Genomic DNA, 23,602 nt, shown 5'->3' with positions numbered 1-23,602 from the left:
GACCCTACCTGATTTATTTTGAAACCCTACAGGTAGGGATGGTAAACAAGCCGAACCAACCAAACAGGACATGTGTGGGCTTTGTTTGAGCTATTTAGGTTTATCAATAAACCGAGCTTGTGACTCGGCTCGGGTTCAGCCAAGCTGAGCTCAAGTTCACCTCATCCCAAACTTGTTTTACAAAATCCTATGTTATATATATTGGGTATATAGCATTTGCTACCTTCATGGGTAAGGAATCCCAAGTTGGAACTCAAAGGGGGAATGTTGTTTTGATCAAATTTGATCTCATGGATGTGTTCAACATGATTAAACTAGTAAAAATAAATCCTTAAATCAAGGTTTTTTGACATAAAAATAAATTTTTTTATGTTAAAAACTTTGGTACATTGTAGGCTATTGATTTTTCAACCCTCATAGAATCCAGTACATCAGAAAGATATGATCTAAAGGTCATCTTCTAAGCTCAGCCCTCGTTTAAGCTAAACGAGTTGCTTGTAGCTGAGCCGAGCCAAGTCGCGAGCTGATTGGTTCATTTACCAGCCCTACCCATAGGGCGAGCCGTTTGACTCGATGGACAAAGTTCAGTAAAATCCAAATTCTTCATAAGAGGCACGAGCATAGTAACAAAAGTAAAAGAGAATAATTTTTTGTAACTCCAACAAAATTTTGGCAAAATCTCAGCAATAAAAATTAAATAAAAAAGTAATTTTTTATTAAAGAAATAAAAATATTTAAAAATAAAATACACATGCATTTTTTTACGATAAATAGCCAATAAAAACATAAATATCGTGTTTAAAACATGATACTTATGTTTCTAACGAAAAATTACGAGAAATTAAAAATATCACAAGAAATTTTTCATGATATTTTCAAAATTTGATCCCTAAAACTCCATATACAGTTCAAATTGGACAAAAACAATTACCAGTTGTAGCTTAATTTGTTTGCAGGGGAACTCTACCTTCTCTAATCCATGAGTAGTTTCTTCCAATTGAAATTTGCACCTTTTGTTTTAAATCTGCTTGTTTTTGTTGATTCAATCCCAAACTAAGGTGTGTTACAATTTTAAATTTGTGTAATTACTTTTAAGGACGGATTAGGTTCTTTATAAAAAAAAGAAGTAACAAAATATTTTAGTAATTTGAATTCGAGAGGTAAAAATTAACATTTTTGCCTTAAAAAATAAACTACATATTTTAAAAAATGTGACTTCTTTTAAGGTCTTTGTGGCCATTTCAACCAATTGAACGTTGCTATAATGTTAATAAGATTAAAACCTCATAGTAGGGTGCTCCGGGAGCACCTACTCCCACATAATAAAAGGTTCATTTTTTTTAAATTGTTGAGTTTTTGGTTGATCAGACCCTGTAGATATGATCTATAATCTTTTTTTGGTAGAGAACAAGTTTTGGATCATGTCTTAAAAAATCGACAACCCACAATATACCAAAATTGATAACATAAAAAATCTTATTTTCCTATAAAAAAAGCATGATCCAAGGCATGATTATTATCAAATAAACCATGCTGAATGCATCTATGAAGTCTGATCGAGAAGATCCAATCTATCCATATGGTTTTCACTAGGTAGTTGTAGGTACTCCGGGAGCATTATACATACACACACACACATATATATATTTATGAAAAAATGTTTGCTACCCTCGTGGGTACGGAACCCCTAGTAAAATAATATAATGTTTAAATTTTTTTTTTCAGTTTTTTTGCGCATTTGACTCTCAAAATGTGATCTACATATTAAGTTTTGTAGAAACTGCCCTTTGGATCATGTTTTTCTCACGTATCTGTCAGATTTTACAAGAGTTGAAAAATCAACAATCTTCAATGTAACAATTTTTTTGTCCTCAAAAAAACATATTTGACATCGAATAACTATCATCCAAGGGTCGATTCTTACTATTTTTGACCACGCTGAACACATTCATGAGGTCAGGTGGTCAAAACAAAACACCCTCCCTATAAGTTTCTCATCCACAAGGGTAGCAAATGCTATCCACACACACACACACACACACACACACACATATATATATATATATATATATATATATATATATATATATATATATATATATATATATATATATATATATATATATAGATCATATTTGATACAAATGTTTGTAGACATAATTAAATTTTTTTGGGTTTCATTACTTCTTTTTTTTTGGTTATTTTTTGTGTCATGTTTTTTCTTAGTGGGAATTGGCTCTTAAATTGGTCTTAGTCAGGTTTTCATAATGCTTCAAAAATCAATGGTTACAGCGTGTAATACTTTCGCAGAAATCATATTTTTTTAATCGAAAAACATGAAACAAAAGTTATCCTTGCTTTTTTGGACATGCTAAATTCATCCATGAAGTCCATTTGGAACAAAACAACCTACACAATGGAAATCTAAAGGCGTTTGTACATACAAATGTCTGTGACAATACATTATATACATAATTTATTTATTTATTTATAGAGTGATTGGTTCTTGCTACTCAGATAGGAATGAATCGATGGTTTTTATTTTTCATTTTTTTTTTATATTTTGGTTCATTTTTCTATTCTGGCCTTACATATTTCATCTACGTGGTTTGTTAGTAGGAATCCACTTTTGAATAATTTAAGTATGACATGCGATGAAGTTCCTATTTTCAAAATCCAACAACTCAAAATTTTAATAAATTTCAAAGCTCACAAAAATCATAAAAACACAATTCAATAGGTGATTCCTAGAAAATAAATCATTTTTTTAATCGGAAACATAGGACCCAGCAGACTCTTCATATAATTTTTAGTTCCCATTATACGACTTGACTAAGGGTGTCAACGGGTCGCGTTTGGTTCAGACCTAGGTAGAAAGAGACTTGGACCAGATTTTTTATTATGGGGTATGGTATCAGGTCCGGATTCAAGTTTAATCGGGTCTACTATAAGAAAAACTATATCCGGACCCGATAAGAACTACATGAGCCAAACCCGGTAAAACCATTTTTTTTAATCATTTTTACGTTGAAAATTTGTGGGTTTTAATCGGTACTCGGGTCTGGGTCTGGGTCTAGGTCTGGTATAAAATTTCACAATCTATACCCGGGTCCATGTATTAATTGAACCTTAATGTCCGAACCCGAGTCTTAATCGGGTCTTCTTATTTATCAACATACCACCCAGACCCAGACCCAGACCCAGACCCAGACCCTACAGGCTTTGGTTAGGGTTGGGTCTGGGTAAACCAGGCCCGTTGACACCCCTACCCGTTAGCAACGCCAGAAAAGATTTTAGTCAATAAAGCACTGATTGTACGGTTTCGAAAGAGAAAAGCAGTGGCAGACCAAATTGCATCCTTACAAGTTTGTCAAATAAAATTTTGCACAAAAGCATGACACGGAATCAGGTCAGAGGCAGCTCTGAAAGTATTACCGTCAGAACTGCTTTGATGCCGTTCATCTCAAAATGAATGGCATCCAAACCACTGCGAATGGTATGCCCATCACTTGGATGGGCCTCCCTTTTTTTTTCCTGATGTGGTTCATGATCCGGATGAACGGCATCGGAGTGACTTAAAATGAACGGCTCATTTATTCAATACTACAATACAAAACAAAAAAGTATATTTGAAAAACATTTACTACTGGTTAATGTATCTACATGAGTCAAGCCAAACTAAAACCTGTCTGCACTGGGCTCGTCGAGCCCACTTTATAAGTTTGACCAAGCGCGAGCGGATTTAAGAATGACAATGGTTTGGATTTTACCTGAAATACAACTGAATTCATTTCAATTCAATTCAAGGTTCAAGGGAAATGAATTTCAAAGGAGTTGTGGACTCCCTCTCACATAAATAACTCCTTAGAGATTCATGCTTTCAACTATTAATTCCTCAAATCAGTTTGAAATATGTAACATTGTATTTGAGTAGCAAAGAATGTATATAAATGTAATATCAAATTTAAATATATCATTGATATTTATTCTTTTACAAACTAGTGACATTTAAATTAAACATAAATATTAATTGAGCCCATTCTAGTTTCAAAGCATAACATAGACAAATATGAAAACTTTTGACATTAAGCTCTGCAATACTTAACAAAATAACACGAACACTTAACAAAATAACAAAACTTTTGACTTTCTTAGACTTAACATTAGGCTCTGCAATACAACAACAACTACGCCTTCATCCCAAAACAATTAGCGTCGGCGATATGAACCAAAAAAGAAAATTATTCTGGGTCTTCCACATGCAGGGGCGTAGCTAGGGGGGGGGCAGGACTGGGCTATAGCCCAGTCCTACCTCCCGAAACAGTTTAAATTTTTTTTTTTTAAAAGCCCAGTCCTAGCCCAGCCCTGATTCCATATGAAATAGATTTTTATCCATTTTTGTAGCCCATCCCAGCCCTGACTGCAGCAAATAGTTTGATTTGTCCATATGAAATAGATTTTTATCCATTTTTGTAGCCCATCCCAGCCCTGACTGCAGCAAATAGTTTGATTTGTCCATATAAAATAGATTTTTATTAATAATTGTAGCCATTTTTTATTTTATCTAAAAAAAATAAATTTCGGGGGGGCTGCCCGCGAACCCCCGACTATCGCACAAATAATTTTTTTTTTGCTACACCCCTGTTTGCCCCCCCCCCCCCCCCCCCCTCACATGAATCCTAGCTACGCCCCTGTCCACATGAATCCTTCTCCCCCAATCATTTCTATCCAATGCCATGTCCTCGGCTCTGCAATACTTAATAAAATAATAAGAACAAAATAATATACCATACCTCTTTCCTGTTCAAATTGAAAATGCCAGTGAAAGCCAACATTAAAGGAACCCAACGTATGCAGCATGGAGGAGAGTCAAATTATACTCTCAGATTTTGAGGGATTCATTGGAACAGGACATTCACTGTGGTAAATGTTGTTGTAAATTTTTTTTAAGAAAAAAAAATGCTTTAAAAAATTTACTGAAGAGACTCAATAAGAGTCAAAATCTATACTACTGAATAGGGCATTTACTGTAGTAAATGCTGTAAAAAATTTCCCACGTGATAAATAGGGGATTTAGTGTGGTGGATGTTGCAAAAGATTCAAACCATCAGATTTTCAGGGACTCACCGGAATCCTTGTGAATCAAGGATTCATAAATACCTCATCGTTCTACGAAAAACGACCATACTGTTTGGGTAATTTGATGAGATTTTTTTAAAAACTTTATAATTTTCGATATTCTCCTGATGTCGAAAATCACAAATTTCGTTAAGACACTTTTACCCTTCACAACTACTAATTTTGGCATTTTTTGCGATAAAATTGTATCGCCTGTCAAACATGTCCAACACCTACTTAAATATAGAATCCTAGGTTTTTCTTATGCAAATTTAGACCTCATGATCTCACATAAATTTATTTGTGAAATCTCGGTAAAACTGAAACCACAAAAATTATAAATATCACTCTTTCACATATATTTGATGAAATCACAAAAATATACGTGCAAAACTCCACTTACCACTTACTAAATTCACAAATATCATATTTTTTTTCATATACTTCTAAAATAGTATAAATTTATGTGTGAAATTGCACTTACCACCAAATTCACAAATATCTTACTTATTTGTATATACAACACAATATCAAATAAATTTATAATACTATTTCATTTTAGGAATCCCCACTAAATTTGTAAATATCTTAGTTATTCACATATATTACACGTTCTCGCATAATGTAATTTGCAATAGCCTTATATCACAAATATCGTACTTAACTATTTTTGAAAGCACGACACATATGTGATACTACTTATTTGTTGCAAAATAGTTTCTCGAATCATATATAAACCCGTTGTGGTATTCAACCTGATTATTTACGTATAATCTAGATGTTTTTTGTCTTTTGTCACCAACTAGTGGTCCCCAATCTGCTTCCCTTTCAACAACTATTTTCAGCAACTATTTTCATAAACTATTCATCAGATGCATTTCATTGCTGTTGAACTATCGACGACAAGTTTTTCCGCTAGCACAATTAGGGATGGCAGTGGGGCGGGGCGGGGGACAAGGTTTCCACCCCCGCCCCGCCTCAAAATTTTATCCTCCACCCCCGCCCCGCCTCCGCGGCGGGGATGGATTTTATCCTCCACCCCCGCCTTCATCCCCGTTTCATGTCCTCCACCCCCGCCCCGTCCCCGTCCCCGTCCCCGTCCCCGCCCCGTCCCCGTCCCCGTCCCCGCCCCCGCCCCGTCCCCGTCCCCGTCCCCGTTTGTCAAATTGCATCCCTACTTAGAAATCATTCACGTTAATATTTCAGTTAATGATAAATGAATTCATCCACATGGAAAACATGATCTCCCCGCCTTCATAGCCCAGACAAAAATTAGATTTTACTTATGCCTAGTAAACTAATACATAACATCCATGGATCATGCTCTAGAAGATATTGAATGGACTCAGTTCCTCATCCTCCAATTTTTTCTGAACTGGAGAATATTATTTAATAATTAGAAAAATGAATATGCAAATAAGTTGATCTGAAATGTTAAAAAAAATTAAGCCAAATCAAACAACCACTATAAATAAAAAAAATAACCTATTGAAACCTGCTTTATAATCACAGAAAAATGTGTCCACTATATGAGAAGATTTGACAGCACAAGCAAAACCACAAAGTGCAACACAGATTTAAAACATGAAGGTCCAGAAAGAAAGCAGGATGGAAATATTGCCCTTATGCTTCTTCAGAATGTCAAGCAAAACCCTAGTCCAGTAGCCACAATAACTTAGATTACCAAGATTGGAGAGTGGTCTCTCAGGTGTCCTAACCTTACCTTCTTTTTTTGATAGTTCATACGCTGACAAACAAACAATGCATCAGCCATGTCAAAAGTTGTTTTTAAGATCTCAGAAGATGTCAAACAATGCATCAGCCATGGAAGGAGGGAGAGATCGTGTCGGCCAACGGTGGTCGGTGTCGGCAAACGGTGATCGGCGACGGCCCAGCTCCAATGATAATGCGGATGGGGAAGGGGAAGATGCGACGGCCCGGCTCGGCGGCTCCAGGGTTAGGAAATTAGGGAAGGGAGTTAGGGTTAGTAAACATGTAGAAAAATATAAAGGGTTGGGGGCGGGGCGGGGCCGGGGATGGGCCGGGGGCGGGGCGGGGATGGGCCGGGGCGGGGCCGGGGCGGGGCGGGGTGGGGGAACGTGCCAGTCCATCCCCGCCTCCACCCCCAGATGGGGATGGATTTTAACCTTCGTCCCCGCCTCCATCCCCGTTTCATACCCTCCATCCCCGGTCCAAACGGGGCGAGGCGGGGCGGGGCGGGGCGGGGCGGGGCCCCGCTTTCCCCCAGTCCACTGCCATCCCTAAGCACAATATGACATTTTGTTTAACAGTTGAATCACACACTGTTCCATTTTGTTTAACGACTAAATCAAACACTATTTTCATTTTGTTTAATGGTTCAATCAAACATCGTTCCATTTTGTTTAACAACTGAATAAATAAAATAATGTATACTTTTATTTTTTTAAATGTTTTTTGAAACACAAATATGTTATTTATGTTTTGCAATGCTTGTTCAATATTCTCGGTATTGTTATTATAGAAAATTTTGAATATGTTTATCAATACAATATGACCAATAAGAAGAAGACTTCATCGTAAAGGACCACACCCACATCATCTAAAATTTCTCAATCACAACAACAAAAGCCAACAAAAAATTATGAATTAGGTCATCCTAGTAATTTGGAAGCACGACTTAGTGTGCATAAGTAGGTAGAGAGGTAGCCACATCCATTGCTAAAAACGTGGGTATCAAACATCTTTCATAAAAAATGCACCATCGATAATCAGATACAACTACATTCAAGCAGTGAGCTACAAATTTCAAAGTAGCATGTATCTAAGGCAAAATGTGTAGAAAAAGTTAAGTAGTTTGTAGGCACAATCTTGTCTCCCATCCCGAAAGCATCTAAAGAAGAAAAAGGTGACTGGTGTGAGTTTTATGAAAACCCTTTTTAAAACAATATTTTTTATGAAAATCCAGTGAAAGCCAGACACCAAAAATATAAAAACCGGCTCGCACAAGTGGTGGAGTCCGAGTCGATCTTAGGGAACGAAAAATACTTCGTATTCAAACACATAATCTAAACTACTCTTTATTGCCAAAATAAAAAGAAATTAATTAAATAATTAACTAACTAAGGGAGTACGACACTACGTAGAGGCCTTAAACAAAATAAATAAATGATTTTATTACAGACCCAATTAATAAAATAAAATAAAACCCTAATCTAAAAGAAAAGAAAAGGCTTCAGTGCTTCGAGTCTTCTTGTTCATTCTTGAGGTAATGTCTGTTTTCTTCAACTTTTGCTTTTCTCAGGGCTCCCTGAGGACCTTTCTGAGGGTCTGAGAGTCTCTTGAGGGGACCTTTGAGGGTGCTTTTAGGGCACAAAAAGGAGCTCACCGCACGTTCCAACGCTTTCCTGCAAAACACAAAAACACAAAACAAGCAGTACGCAGACAACTAACACAAATTTATGAACTAATGATAAAAAGAATTCAACAAAAACAAGATTTGAATTGACTAAATAAAACTAAACTAAACATGAACTAAACTATTTAAAGAAATCAACTTGTAACAACCTACACTAAATGACGAAATAGCAAAACTACCTAACTAACAATCAAGAACCTCACTTGCAACAAACTAACTAATGATTGACACAATGAAATATGCTATACGACTTTTGCACTGAATGAATAAGACTAGAAATAAAAGTTTAACCTAAGTTATTTAGTACTCAAATAAACTAATAGAAGCAAACTGTGCACTCAATATAATCTAAACTAACTAAATAACAACTATTTAAGCTACAGTGCAATACGTAACAATAAAGTGGACTTGTAACAACCAACAATTAGGAAAAGCTAAAAATCAGCTAATGTTTAACATAATATGAAAATAACCAAACCAAGCAAATGACTTCTAATGCTATCAGACCTAATGCAACACCCAACACATCTACCTGCTACACAATTCTAATAAAAACTAATGACTAAAAACAATTTCAAACAAGAACCGTGTGATTAGCAAATCCGCTATTAATGATTTAATAAATCTAACGATGCATGAAAGTAATAAAAAATCTGAACTGCTATTAACTCTAACACTCATCTAACATATATTAACCTGATTTGAACTAGCTAATGCAGCAAATCAATCTAGAACTAATCTACAGCAACATGCAATCACACAAAAAATAAATTATCAAAGAACACGATAATTGATAATATAAGGGAAATCAACTACTAACCATTACAAACTATATTAATTGAATTCAATCAAATTTACCTAACTAATCCTAACTACAGAATTAACCCTACTCTAAGTGTTGAAAAACAACTTTTGATGTAATCTAAAACAGAAAAGATGCCCTATTCAAAATCGACTACACTAATACACGATAATCCAAAGAACAATAAAACGATAATAACAAAATCTGACTATTTCTAATGTAATCTCATGAAACTCCTACTACCCTAGGCTAACTAATAAAGAACGATCTGACGTAACTCATGGGTATGCTAACAAACCATAACAAATCTGGAAATAAAAACTATGTTGTATAAAAGACAACGCTATTCAAGATGCACGAGTTCGGCTACCCTAGCAAGAAAGATACACCTTTTTTTTTTCAGTAAATTTTTTTTGGAAGTTTTCAGATGATGAATGTAATATGCTATGCAGATCTACATGCACGATGCAGTGATGAAAAATAAAATAAAATATTTCTAAAATGCAATGCTATGCACTACATAAAGCGAAACAAGACAAGAGGAAATAAACAAACCGTGGGTTGCTTCCGATGGATGGATTGGGAAGAAGAGAGTGGAGATCCCAACTATGCACATGTTGTCCCAACTAATCTGAGGATGAAAGGAAGAGCAACCAGTGAGGAGAGAGGAACGAAGAGAAAGTAAAAGAAAAGGAAGGAGAGAAGCTGGTTGGAGAAGGAAGAGAGTGGGAAGGAGAGAGAGACAAATTAGAAAAGAGAGAGAGGGGAGTCGTGGGCTTCAAAATTAGAAGACGCCTTTTTTTTTCTGCTGCAATATACTTTTTATAATATTATATTAGGGTAAAACAAAAATTTCAAAATAAGTCCAACAGTTTTCAATAATTTCCAAAAGACCCACTTTAGTAAAACATGTTTTATTGTCTAAAAAGCAAACTTTCTAAACTAATTAAAAATTACAAATTAGCTAATAAAAACCTAAGCAAACTAAACTACAATTAAGAAATTCTAACTATAATAGAAACACTAAAAAAAAAAATATGCAGGGAAAGCTTTGAAGAATACGATTTTCTGATAAAATTCAATTCAATGTAGTTTCTCAAAACTAATGGTAAAAATGAGTTTTGAAGGCAATTTTAACATGGATCATGCATAAATACTGATTAATAAAATGTGAAATATATGCATGATCAGTGACCCATTGGCTGACAATGCGGTTGTTGCTAACCTCAATGCCTAGATAAGTGAAGCTGCATATGCAGCCACCTGCAGTGGCAGTGGTGAGAGGGCGGGGGAAGTACCTGAAGAAGTGGATGAGATTAATGTTGACCCTCTTCAGAAAGTAGATGTAAGTGAGGGTCATGTGGTTGGATTGGATGCAAACACCGCTAAAGAGTTCGATGCCGCTCTCTATGCGTAGGAAAAAGTTTATGCTGTGAAGAAGAGGTTTCAACAGGGAAGAAGGTCCAGTGCTTGTGGACAGGTAAACATTCATTACAATTGACTAATTTCATTGATTAAATTTATATATATATATATATATATATTGTTATTATATCTTAATGCAATTAATTAGTTTGTCATGTATGTGTGCAAAATGTAAAAATTCATTATAATCGACTGATTTCAGTGATATATATATATATATATATATATATATATATATATATATATATATATATATATATAATTGATTAGTTTGTCATGTATGTATGCAAAATATAAAAATTCATTACAATTGACTGAATTCATAGATTAAATTGACACACACACACACACACACACACACACACATATATATATTGCTACTATATATGAATGCAATTGATTAGTTTGTAATGTATGTGTGCAAAATATAAAAATTCATTGCAATTGATTGATTTTATTAATTAAATTGATATATATATATATTGCTACTATATCTTAATGCAATTGATTAGTTTGTCATGTATGTATGCAAAATATAAAAGTTTATTGCAATTAACTAATTTTATTGATTAAATTGATATATATATATATATATATATATATATATATATATATATATATATTGCTATTGCTATTGATGCTATACATGAATTTATTGAAATTGACTTATTTGAGTAAAATTAATTTAGATTGCATGATTCTCATGCCAATTGATTTAGAAGAGCCAACCTCTTGCATGCATCAATTCTACTAGAATCAAGTACACAAATAATTTTAACAGAAAAAGCGAATGAATTGTTCGCTTAAATGTCTTTTTGCAAATCCTTGAAGATCACACTGTAGAACATCAATCACCCCCTTTTAGAGGTCATTGTGCTATTTTTGAATCTGGCAACCAAATCGTTATAGTTTAGTGATCTTGAGATGATCATCACGTTAGAGAACATGACACGAATAACTAAACTGAAGTATCATGGAGAGTCAATTAGTGGACAATGATGGAGAAATTTTAAACAGTTGGGTGATATTTATTTGCAAGCATATGATGATGCGTTTGAAGCCAATAAGATCAAGTTTTTATGGCTTAGGAGGAAGACAAAACTATTGTGTGTTAAAGGGAAGGGCAATAGTAGGGTAGACTAGATGATGAGAGCATTCTTGTTATACTTTGTTGGCTCATCTTTATTCATCAACATAGGTAGAAAATCGATCCATGCATCGTACATCGAACTATTGAAATACCTGGATCACATCGATTAATATGCATGGTGAGCATGCTGCACTTGCATACTTGTATGCAAGTTTGAGTAACATAATGAGCAAAAGAAAAAACTTTGTATGAATGTTGGTGTTGTTGGAGGTATTTATTTCTTCATTATACCTAAACTTTTGATTTATAGTTATTCTTATATTACGTACTGTATTTTGATATATATTGTATATTAATCATTGTTATGCAGGTTTGAATATGAGAGCATATATTCATTGAATGACCCTAATGCATAATGTGGAAGATAAAATTTCACGTGTTGCAATGTAGAGTCGGTCATGCAACGAATATGATTGTGATCAAAGATTGGTGAGTCCTCGTATGTAACGTATCGACTGCGCTGTATCGCTTCGCAGGCTGACTAGGGTAAACATAAGTATTGTTGTTGATATTTTATATTTTATTTGAATAAATACATGTTTATAGGCTTAACCATAAAGGAAATGTAGGTAAACTAGTGCCCCTACAAAGGTAAGTTGGAGGATGAAAAAAATACCGATGTGGTTGTGGAGGCAAAGGATATCACGAGGAAGGACAATTGGATGCATAACATGAATGAAGTTAACCGTCAAATGGCCAGCCTAGTCATTCGACAGTTTGAGTTTGTTTAGTAACCGACCAATCACACTTGCATTGTTAGCAAAATTTTATCGCATGCCACAAAGGATCGAACAAAGGATTACCCCATGATATTTCTCTTCAAACTTCAAGACTGGTGTGAGGGCGACGAAGACATTGACTTGTCATCTATGAAACATGCCACCAATGACGATTTTGTAGCCACCTAACAAGTTGCATGTTCTTCAATGACAAAGAGAGCCTTTCAAGGCGAGAAGAAAGTTAGAGAGAAGCATATAAGCAGCGTAATTGGATCAAAGGGAGAATTGACTCTTATATATGATCAAATTTGCATGTTGAAGAATATAGTACGTACTTAAGAGGATATGATACATACTCAAGCTGGCTTTCTGAAGAACGCAAATAAGGTCATCGAGGAGCTATGATCATGACACTCACAACATCCTCAATCATAGATTCATTTGATTGTTTTTTATTTTTTTGTATATATTCGAATATTAACATTATAACTCATTGATTTGTGTATAATATTATTTGAATATTTTTATAAATAAATTTTTATATAGAGCCGTTTGTTTGTCATCCATTTGTATATAATATCTTTGATTGAATATTTAAATGTAAAACTGAAATCATTGTTGAATGTTTAAAGTTAAACCACTCTTCTTGCACTTTAAATGATTTGAATGTTCAAACTGAAAGTACTCATGATTGTTTTTTATATAATGTTATTGTTTATATGTTTATATATTTTCAAATTATTTGAATATCTATTTGCTTGCATCCAGTGTTATTTGGATTGCAATATGCACAAATCTACTCTGATTTGAAAAATTTGTAAAAAATAAGAAATTTTATATATTTGTCATAATTTTGTAAATATTTAAGTATGATATTTGAGACATCTGGATATTCACAAATAACTTTATGAAAGAGTGTTTAATATATGCAAAAAGTGAGATATTTACGAAACTAATGGCAAGTGTTTCATAAATATATTTTTGCAAAATATTAACATATATGTAAAAGAATATGATATTTGTGATTTTAGTGGTTTCAATTTTGCCGATATTTTGCAAATAAATTTATTTGAGTTCGTGAGGTCCAAATTCACATAAAAAACCTGTGATTTTGGATTTAAGTGAGTGTTTGTTCATATTCAATAGGTGCAGCTTTATTACAAAAATGAATAAATTCATAGTTGCAAAAGGTAAAAGTATCACAATGATGTTAGATATTTACCATTTTAAATATATAAAAAATTATAAGTTTTTTAATAAATTACATCAAATTACCCATATAGTGTCGTTTTCTGATCTTTCTAAGGGAGTTCAAATGTATAATTTTAAGGAGTTGGAGTTAGGGTTGGCAGATTCCCTCCCTCGAACTCCATGTCCCTCCAAATCCTCTTCTACATTACCACGTAGGATATCCACTTACAATGAGATGTAGATACTATTTTTAATTTTTGCTACTGAATCCGACAAATATTAACACGAATAAAAGAAAAGAAAAACCAAAAGGACGGGACATCCAAAGCCCAATCTGAATTGGATTTCGTCAAGTCTGCATTTGGAAGGAGAAGTCAAACTAAACAGAGGGAGGGAGTAGAGACCGCACCGCCTACGAAACCTACCCTTTGAAAAATTTTCATGGCCGCCTCAAGCAGGTCACCACCACCAGCAGCAGCAGCCTCTCATACAAAAAAATCCACCCCTTCCCCCTCCTTCCTCACCCCCACTTCATCTCTCTCTCTCTCTCTCCTCTCCTCTCGATCGATCGAAGCTGCAAGAATGTCGGACCCCGACCCGTACGTGGAGGTGGAGGTGGAGGAGTCGAGGGGCGCCATCATAAGCGGCAAGATCATGGTGGCCTCCATCTTCCTGCTCTTCTTGGTGGTGGTGCTCGTGATCCTCCTCTATCTCTACGCCCGGTGGGTCTTGGGTCGCAGGATGTCCATCGGGAGTCGCCGCCGGCAGCGGAGGCGCCGGTTAGTCTTCGCCGCCGAGCAGGACCCAGTCGTGGTACGGACGCGGGGGATGGACCCCTCCGTCGTCCGATCCCTCCCCGTCTTCACTTTCTGCGCTTCCAGCTCCGACGACGGCCTGGATTGCGCCGTCTGTCTTTCGGAGTTCCAGGAGGGGGAGGCCGCGAGGCTGCTACCTCGGTGCCGCCACAGTTTCCACGTCGATTGCATCGACATGTGGTTCCGAACCCACTCGACCTGCCCTCTCTGTAGAGCCCTCGTCAAGCCCGAAGCGACGGCGGCGCCGGTCGCATTCGGCTTCCCGGCAAATGATTCGATCGATGGGAACGGGAACAGGGTCCATTCAATGTGCAATGCAGAGAAGGGGAGCTCGTCGTGTAAGCCGGAGGAGGTCTCGATTTCGATCGAGATCCCGCCCAGGGGGGTGGTCTTGAATTCGCCGAGAGCGGAGGCGGGGGTTTCGCCGGGTGGCTTGTCTATGAAATCGCCCAGCACGCCGATGAGAGCGCTACGGAGGCTCCTGAGTAAGAATAAGCGGCCTGTGAGTTGTGGGTCGACGTCTGGGGATGTCGAGCAAGGAGTATAGGCTGTTCGGTGCTAGTCGGATTTCGGTCCCCTGATCTCTTTGGGGTTCTGATTGAGAGTGGAAAATCTACCAAGTTCGTGCCGATTGTTTCATCATCTTCTTCGATGAGGCACAGCTTCGTGGTGGGTGGGAAGAATGTAGGAAGGCTAATGATGATGTTGGAGGATGCTGAACTAGTCTATTGCCTCTTCGTGGTCGAGAATTTTGTGTTCTGTTTCTTGGTCTTCGTAATCTTCACGAGGATGTCTAAATGATGATGCCCCTAAGATTTTTACATCACGAGGAGACTTTGTGTGCAATTTAAACGAGTCTCTATACGGTCTCAAATAGACACCGAGAAACTGTTTTGCAAAGTTTTCTTATGCTCTCTCAAATTATGTTTTTTTTTTGTCAATCAAAAGTAAACTACTCTTTGTTTACTTTTACTCTGGACCATTGCTAGATTAGTTTATGTTGATAATTTAATCATCACGGAAAATGATAAAGATGCTATATCTCAACTCAAAATCTATTTAAATAAGTATTTTTCATATGAGGGATCACGAACCTCTTGAATATTTTTCCTGGAATTGAAGGTCCAAAACCAGAGTTTATTTATCACAGTGGAAATACACTCTAAAAATTTTGGACGAAATGGGATATTTAAGTGCTAACCTGCCGAATTTCCTATGGAGGAATAACTATGTTTAAGTTCATCTGGTGAAGATATCTTCAAATATCCAACAGTTTATTGCAGGCTCTTTGAACGGTTGATTTATCTGATAATCACTAGGCTAGAAATTTCATTCATTTAACCGGTGGTGTGTGGTAATGGCACATGGTTGTCACGCCAGAATTTTTTTATAAGATCGCCTAATCTTAATGGTTATTATAAATTCTTGGATAATGCCGGAAGAGTCTCGATTCACGTGTGATCATAATGAGATTATTAAATTCATGAGAAGATGGTGGATCCCTAATGACTTCTATCTAAAAACGGAACTACTTGCGAAAGCACATCCATTAAGGTACTTCATTTATTCCAGGAGTACGAAGTATAAGAATTTGTAGAGAACTTATTGGTAGCATGAAAAGAGATGTCACAAATTTTGTGTTGAGGCGTCTCACCTGTCATAGGGTAAAGATTGAGCACTAGAGATCTGGTGGTTTGTTAAGACCCTTAGATATTTGAGAATGAAAGTGGGATGACATAACTATGAATTTCATAGTTAGACTACTATAGACTTGCAGACATAACGACTCTATTTGGGTAATAGTGGACCGACTTATTAAGTTCGCACATTTTCTTTCGATCAATCGAATCAGTACACTAGAAGGTTTAGCCGAGATATATGTTGAGGAAATTGTTAGGTTGCATGGAGTACCACGATCTATCATGTATGATCGTAATCCTCGTTTCACATCCTGTTTTTGAAAGCAGTTGTAGAAGGCTCTTAGGACAAACCTAAGATTTAGTACTGCATTTCACCCGCAGACTGATAGACAATCTGAAAGGGCCATTCAGACTTGGGAGGATATGCTCAGATCTTACATCCTAAAATGATGAGGAGAATGTGATCGACGCGTGAAGTTGACAAAGTTTACATATAATAATAGCTATCACACTAGCATCAGGAAGACACCTTTCAAGGCCCTATATGGGAGACCTTGTAGATCACCGACTTGTTGGAGCGACGTTGGTGAAAGGATGATCTGATCGCCTTTAATTATATAGCACTACTCGAATCAGATAGAGATGACTTGACAATATTTATTGGCATCACAGAGTAGATAGAAGAATTATGTAGATTGGAGACATCGACAACTTGTGTTTGGTATTAAAGACCATGTGTTTTATAAAGAGCACACTGACCCGAAGCGTATTTTGGTTCAATAAGAAGGGCAAACTGAGCTTGATCTACATTGATCCAATAGAAGTTCTCAGAAAGGTTGGATTGGCGGTGTACTGAATTACGTTACCACAATAGTTCGCTCAGATGCATGATTTATTTCATGTATCGATGCTGAGGAAGTATGTCCCAGATCCTTCGTACATCATTCAGCAGAACAACATAGAAGTGTGTAAAGATTTGACCATGGAGGAGCGACCAATAGAGATAGTAGATCACCTGGAGAAGGTATTGAGGAACAAGGTTGACAAATTATAGATCTTAATTAGAGCTCAGGTCAAACCTGGGTCTGGTATGAAATTTCACAAACTATATCCGGCTCTACATATTAATCAGACCCAAATGGGTTCGATCCATATTTTAATCGAACCTTTTTCTTTGACACCAAACCCTGACCGTACGGGGTTTGGTACACTACAAGAAAATATGGAATTAGCGTCGGAATAATTTTGTCGCTAACTAGCGACGGATTAACGAGATAAACAAATCCGTCGCTAAAATGAATAATATTTACGAAAATAGCGACATAATAGATTCTGTCGCAAACGCCGTCGCTAATTAGCGACAAATTTTGCGATGGAAGGTTTTGTCGTAATAGTCGTGCCATTTAGCGACGTATTTTGTGATGAAATCTATTCCGTCGCTATTTAGTGACAGATTTGGCAACAAAATAGATTCCGTCGCTATTTTCGTATTTTGATTTACGATGGTGTAGCGACAGAATAATTTTGTCGCTAAATGTCGCGTAAATCCCTAATCCCAACTCTCTTTCTCTTTCGCTGCCTCTTTCACTGCTCCCACCTGCCGCCCTCTCCCTCCCGCCTCCCTCTTCCTCCCGCCGCTCGTCGGCCTCTCTTCGGCCCCCACTGTCCACCACTCCCCGTTAGCCTCCCGCCGCCGCTCGGCGACGCGCAGGTAAACGTTTCCGTCGGCAGGGGGTCGACCCCCCCCCCCCCCCCCCGCATTTTCCATAGGGGGTCGACCCCCCTGCGTTTCTGTCGGCAGGGGGTCGACCCCCCTGCATTTCCGGCAGGGGGTCGCCCCCCTGCGTTTCCGGCAACAGGACGTAGGGGGTCGACCCCCTTGCATTTCCGGCAGGGGGTCGACCCCCCTGCATTTTCGAAAGCAAGGGGTCGACCCACTGCGTTTTCGGCAGCAGGGCGCAGAGGGTCGACCCCCTGCATTTCCGACAGGCAGGGGATCGACCCCCCTGCATTTTCGGCATGGGGTCGACCCCCTGCGTTTCCGGTAGAGGGTCGCCGCTCTGTGTTTCCGGCAGGGGGTCCCCCCTTGCGTTTTCGACAGGCAGGGGGTCGCCCCCCTGCGTTTTTGGCAGACAGGGGGTCGCCCCCCCTGCGTTTTCGGCAGGGGGGTCATCCCCTTGCGTTCTGTGAAACTGCATCATTCTATGAAACTACGAATGACTCATTAAATCAGTTATAGTTTGTTTGATGGTTCCTGCTACTCGGATAACTCTAGTAAAGCTAGAGCTAATACGTGCACCAAAGCTCGGCTTCTGGAAGGGCCGCATTTTTTAGATAAAAGGTCTATGCAAGATTTTTTCATTTGCCTCGATTTTTTTTTTCGGCAGGTGGTGACTTCATTTTAACACTGTGTTTTTTGCAGATTTTTCAACGGAACTCGCTTGTGCCCCGCCACCCGTGGTAAGTAAGTGACAAAAACAATGCAAATCGGGTAAATACCCGTGGTGAGTAAGTGATACAAGCGCATCACATGTTATTTAATTTATTGGATGTAACACTTTATTGTTCACACACTTACTTAGTTGTTGATATCTAGGACTGCTTTGTTGGAGTTCGGAGATCATGCTAAGCATGATTTTAATGTATGAGAATAAAAGTGTTCTTATTTTTGGAGTACGGATTTCATGCTAGACATGGTAGTAGTTAACGAGATATTGAAGTGTGTTTGCTGCAGGTACATGTTTGACATTTGTTTGATATGAATGATTTCGATATATTGCAATATTTGATGTGATTGTATCCATGCTTACATGTAGTTACTTTTAATTTGATTATGGCTTTCATGTGAAATTGTATAATGAAAGCATGCTTCAAATGAATGTATTGTGTCATGAATAGTTTGTACATGAAAATATTAAGTTATCAATGCATGCATCATAATTCTTGTGATTATATGACATCATATATTGCATGATAAATTTGATATTTTCTTCGTCATAGCATTCTGATGTTTCTCTTTTAACTGGTTAGGATACTATTCGTAACATCATACGACAAAATGACTGCAAACCGTGAATGGATGTACCGTAGGATAGTGGATAATGAGTTATCGCATGAATATATGGATGGTGTTGAAAGTTTTATTGAATTTGCAACGGCAAGTGTCAGTACAGTGGATCCTGCAGGTCGGATTAGGTGTCCCTGCAAGATTTGTAAGAATAATCGATTTGTAGAACCTCATGGCGTTAGACATCACCTATACAAGAAGAGTTTTGTGACTGATTATCAGAATTGAATGTTTCATAGAGAAGAAATTAGAAACAATTTTGATGCACGGGTGAATGTGGTGCACGATAATCCATATATGAATTTGATATTTGATGCCGCAGGAACAGAACTGGGTTCTGCTATGAGTCCTAGTGATGTAAGAACTGCAGTAGAAGAAGAATCACCAAACGATGCAGCTAGTAGATTTTATGAATTACTTAGAGATGCTGATGAGCCACTTTGGACCGGTTGCGAGAGTCACACTATCTTGTATGCAATTCTTCAACTAATGAATTTGAAGTCCGAGTATAATTTGAGTCAATCATGTTTTGTCCATTTGTGCATGATTGTGAAGAGTATGTTGCCCAAAGATGAGAAATTGCCTTAGAACACATATTATTCATGATAGAATCACATATAGAGTTTTTTGCCTGCCTTAGAACACATATGAGCATGTTATAATCACATATTCAGTTTTTTGACTGTCTTAGAGCACATATGAGCATGGTAGAATCACATATAGAGTTTTTCTGACTGCCTTAGAACACATATGAGCATGCTATAATCACATATTCAGTTTTTTGACTGCCTTATAACACATATGAGCATGATAAAATCACATATACAACTTTTTGCCTGCCTTAGAGCACATATGAGCATGGTAGAATCACATATAGAGTTTTTTTGATTGCCTTAGAACACATATGAGCATGCTATAATCACATATTCAGTTTTTTGACTGCCTTAGAATACATCATTCATGATAGAATCACATATAGAGTTTTTTACCTGCCTTAGAGCACATATGAGCATGATAGAATCACATATAGAGTTTTTTTTTTATTTCAATATATTTTGTTTATCAATACTGACCTTTCTTTTTTTATGTAGGTTGCTGGCGATAATCAGCGTAGCAGAGCTGAAGGGACAGATCAAGGCAATGAATAAGAAGACGCACAAAATCTTGGCGATGATTAGATTAATGTGTTGAATTTGTTCTACTTTTTTTTTGTTTCAAAAATGTAATTGTTGAATTGTAAATAATTAAAACTTGTGAATTTTAAAGTGGAACGATTAATTGTTTTAGTTTCCTTTTATATGTAATTTTATGCGTACTTTGTTTTTTATTCACAGGAAATATAAATTGTAGCGCGAGAAATTTTTTCTCGATATTTAATTTTCAAATATTTTTTTTTATTTTTTTTCCTTGTTTGCGACAGATTAGCGACGGATATATCTGTCGCTAGATGTATAAGTTAGCGACGACTGTAAAGCCATCACCAAATTGAGGTCGCCGTTTAGTAACGACGACTTTGTGATGGACGTTGCCGTTCGTTATTCTGTCGCAACTTAGCGACGGAATTGGCGACAAATATATGCCGTCGCTTATTAGCGTCAAAAAAATTGCGATAGAAGATATCCGTCGCGAATCCGTCGCTAAGCCGGTTAGCGACGAATTAACGACGAAATTAAATCGTCGCTAATCCACTGATTTGTTGTAGTGGTATGGGTTGGGTCCCAATAGAACCCAACCGATTGACACCTCTAGGTGGGTCCCATCCAGTGTTACAAATCTCGCAAGATTTATGAAAACTTACGTAAATATCATCAGAAATTGCCTGGAAGTTAAAAACAACAATTTCTCGTGTTTTTTTTTGTCAGAAACATAAATATTAAGTTTTAAACAAGTTATTTATGTTTTTGTTGGCTGTTTATCTAAAAAACATGTATTTTGTAATTTTAAATATTTTTATTTACATTTCTTTATAAAAAATTAATTTTTATTTTTTATTGCTGAGATTTGTCAAAAAACTTGAGATTTAAAAAAAAAATCTATTTTCTCAAGTTTAATTTGGCTGCCGATTTTTCGCCGTTTTTAACTTTTTATCGCTATGGTTCCATCTTCCCCCACATCCAAAAGGAGCTTGAGTGGTGGGCCTGGGCTCCGCCTGAACGTGCCCAAAGTCCAAACCGCCGATCAAGGTGCGACGAATATAGGCATTCGGCTGAGGGGTTGGATACGAACAAAAACGGAAGGTAGCATGATGATGAAGGAGCACATGGTTGGTAGTTGGTGGTTTTGAACCCTAACCAAAAGGGAGAATCGTCCGGCGTCCTTGGTCCAAGTCCAACCAAGGTAGCATGATGATAAAGTAAGGAGCACATGCTTGGGAGTTGGTGGTTTGAACCCTAACCAAAAGGGAGAATCGTCCCCTGTCCTTGGTCCAAGTCCAACCACTTTTGGTGATTAATGATCCTATGACACTCATTATTATTATTATTATTATTATTATTTTTTTAAGACAAAATGGGGTTAGGCAGACCCACCAGCGCAGTGGCAAACATTTTTATCGGCAATTTCTCGTTTTTTCAAAAAAACTCGTGAGAAATTGAAAAAAAATCCATAAATCTTGCAATTTTTTTCGGCAAAATCTTGGCAATAAAAATTTTAATTAAAAATATTTTTTATAAGAAAATATTAATAAATTTTATTTAAAAATAAAAATACATGATTTTTTTTCGTGATAAATAGCCGTTTAAAACGTAAATATCATGTTTAAATCATGGTATTTATGTTTTTTTATAAATCTTGCGATATTTTGTAAATCTCGCAAGCAATTGCCGTTTTAAACTTTCAAGCAATTTCTCGCAATATTATCACAAGATTTTCATAAATCTTGCAATATTATCCCAAGATTTTCATAAATCTCGCGATATTTGTCACACTGAGGTTTGAACCTGCAACGTCTCATCACAAGGAGACGTGCACTGACAGCTCCGTTGCTTACAACACTCATTATTTGCTAAGTTGACCATTTCATATATGTCATGTCCGAAAAGTATTCACTCAAAAGTTATCAAATTAAAAAATAAATAAATATGTATGCTAATCATTTATGTGTTTTTTATTTTTTTTTTGGTAAATTTAAAGTGTCAACAGGTCGGGGTTTGGTTTGGACTCATGTGGAACCAGACTTGGCCCCGATTTTTGGGTCCGAACTCAGGTATTCACCATAAAAGAAACCATACCTGCATCCAATAAGAACTACATGAACCAGACACGGGCCATACCGACTAAAATACTATTTTTTATCATTTTTTACATTAAAAATTTGCAGGTCTTAATCAAAACTAGAGTCATACACGAGTGTGTGTTATAAAATTTCACAAACTATACCCGGATTCATGTATTAATCAGACCTTCGAGTCTTAATCAGATCTTATTTATCACCATACACGGATCCTATAGGGTTTTGTATGGGTTGGTGCTAGGTAAACCCAACCCCTTGACACCCCTACTGCCCTACATATGATGTACATGCTTTATTTAGTAAGAATCAATTTTTATATAATTAGAATCTGAACTGTGTACAGTTTTTTTTTTTAGTGAGATAAAATAAAAAATGTAAATGCACCACAAATTTTTTATTCAAAAAATATGTTTTCATTGAAAAAAAAAACACAAAAAAGGCATCTATAATGTTAAATTGAGTCATCCGATAGGCTTCATCTGTTGCAATATATATTCACACACACACACTTCTTTCATTCAATGGTTAAGGCATGCAATGGTGGGCTCTCCACCAGAGGTTTACCTCACAAGGGTCCAGGCCAGTTCCTCAGTATAAAAATAAATAAATAAATTAAAACTCTATAATACAATGTCGTATATATAAAAATATAGAAGTGAAAAGTTGTAGTATCCCATTAATTTGGGAGTTGGGTTCCAGTCATCCCCTATGTCATCGCTCATCTTGATACCCCTCTTACATCTTATGATAAAAGTTGTTTTGATCAAATATGATCTTAGATTATGTAATAAGAATCGACTCAAGCATGATTTTGACTAAAAAATTTTTTTTTATGACTTTTTATTCACCAAAAAAATCTTGCAAACAGGTCGGATCGGGGATTTAAATGTCGATCCTTAATAAATGAATGATGTAGATCACATCCATGGAGTCTGATTTGGTAAAAAACAACTTGCATCAATAAAAGTCCAAGAAGGGGTTACGAAAATAGGGATGACATAGGGGATGAGTGAAACCCATTTCTCAATTTCATCAAAAAATTATTA

At 36.6% G+C, this 23,602-nt stretch overlaps 1 protein-coding gene across 1 annotated transcript; it reads left to right on the top strand.

The window, feature by feature from the left end:
- The first annotated feature begins 14,384 nt into the window (after nt 1-14,384).
- LOC149827538 (RING-H2 finger protein ATL2-like) lies at nt 14,385-15,642 on the top strand. Its single transcript, XM_090018533.1, has one exon. It carries the CDS (start codon nt 14,385-14,387, stop codon nt 15,162-15,164), a length of 780 nt encoding a protein of 259 aa, XP_089874659.1. The 3' UTR covers nt 15,165-15,642.
- Nucleotides 15,643-23,602: the final 7,960 nt, after the last annotated feature.

This window comes from Nuphar pumila, chromosome 10, assembly GCF_984573655.1.
Source record: "Nuphar pumila chromosome 10, dmNupPumi1.hap1.1, whole genome shotgun sequence".
Classification (NCBI taxonomy): Eukaryota; Viridiplantae; Streptophyta; class Magnoliopsida; order Nymphaeales; family Nymphaeaceae; genus Nuphar; species Nuphar pumila.
The sequence above is the reverse complement of the archived record's forward strand: the minus strand, read 5'-3'. Positions and strand labels throughout refer to the sequence as shown.

Bases quoted from the DNA above. Each gene is read 5' to 3' on its own strand.
- LOC149827538 (XM_090018533.1), top strand. From the start codon at position 14,385: ATGTCGGACCCCGACCCGTACGTGGAGGTGGAGGTGGAGGAGTCGAGG.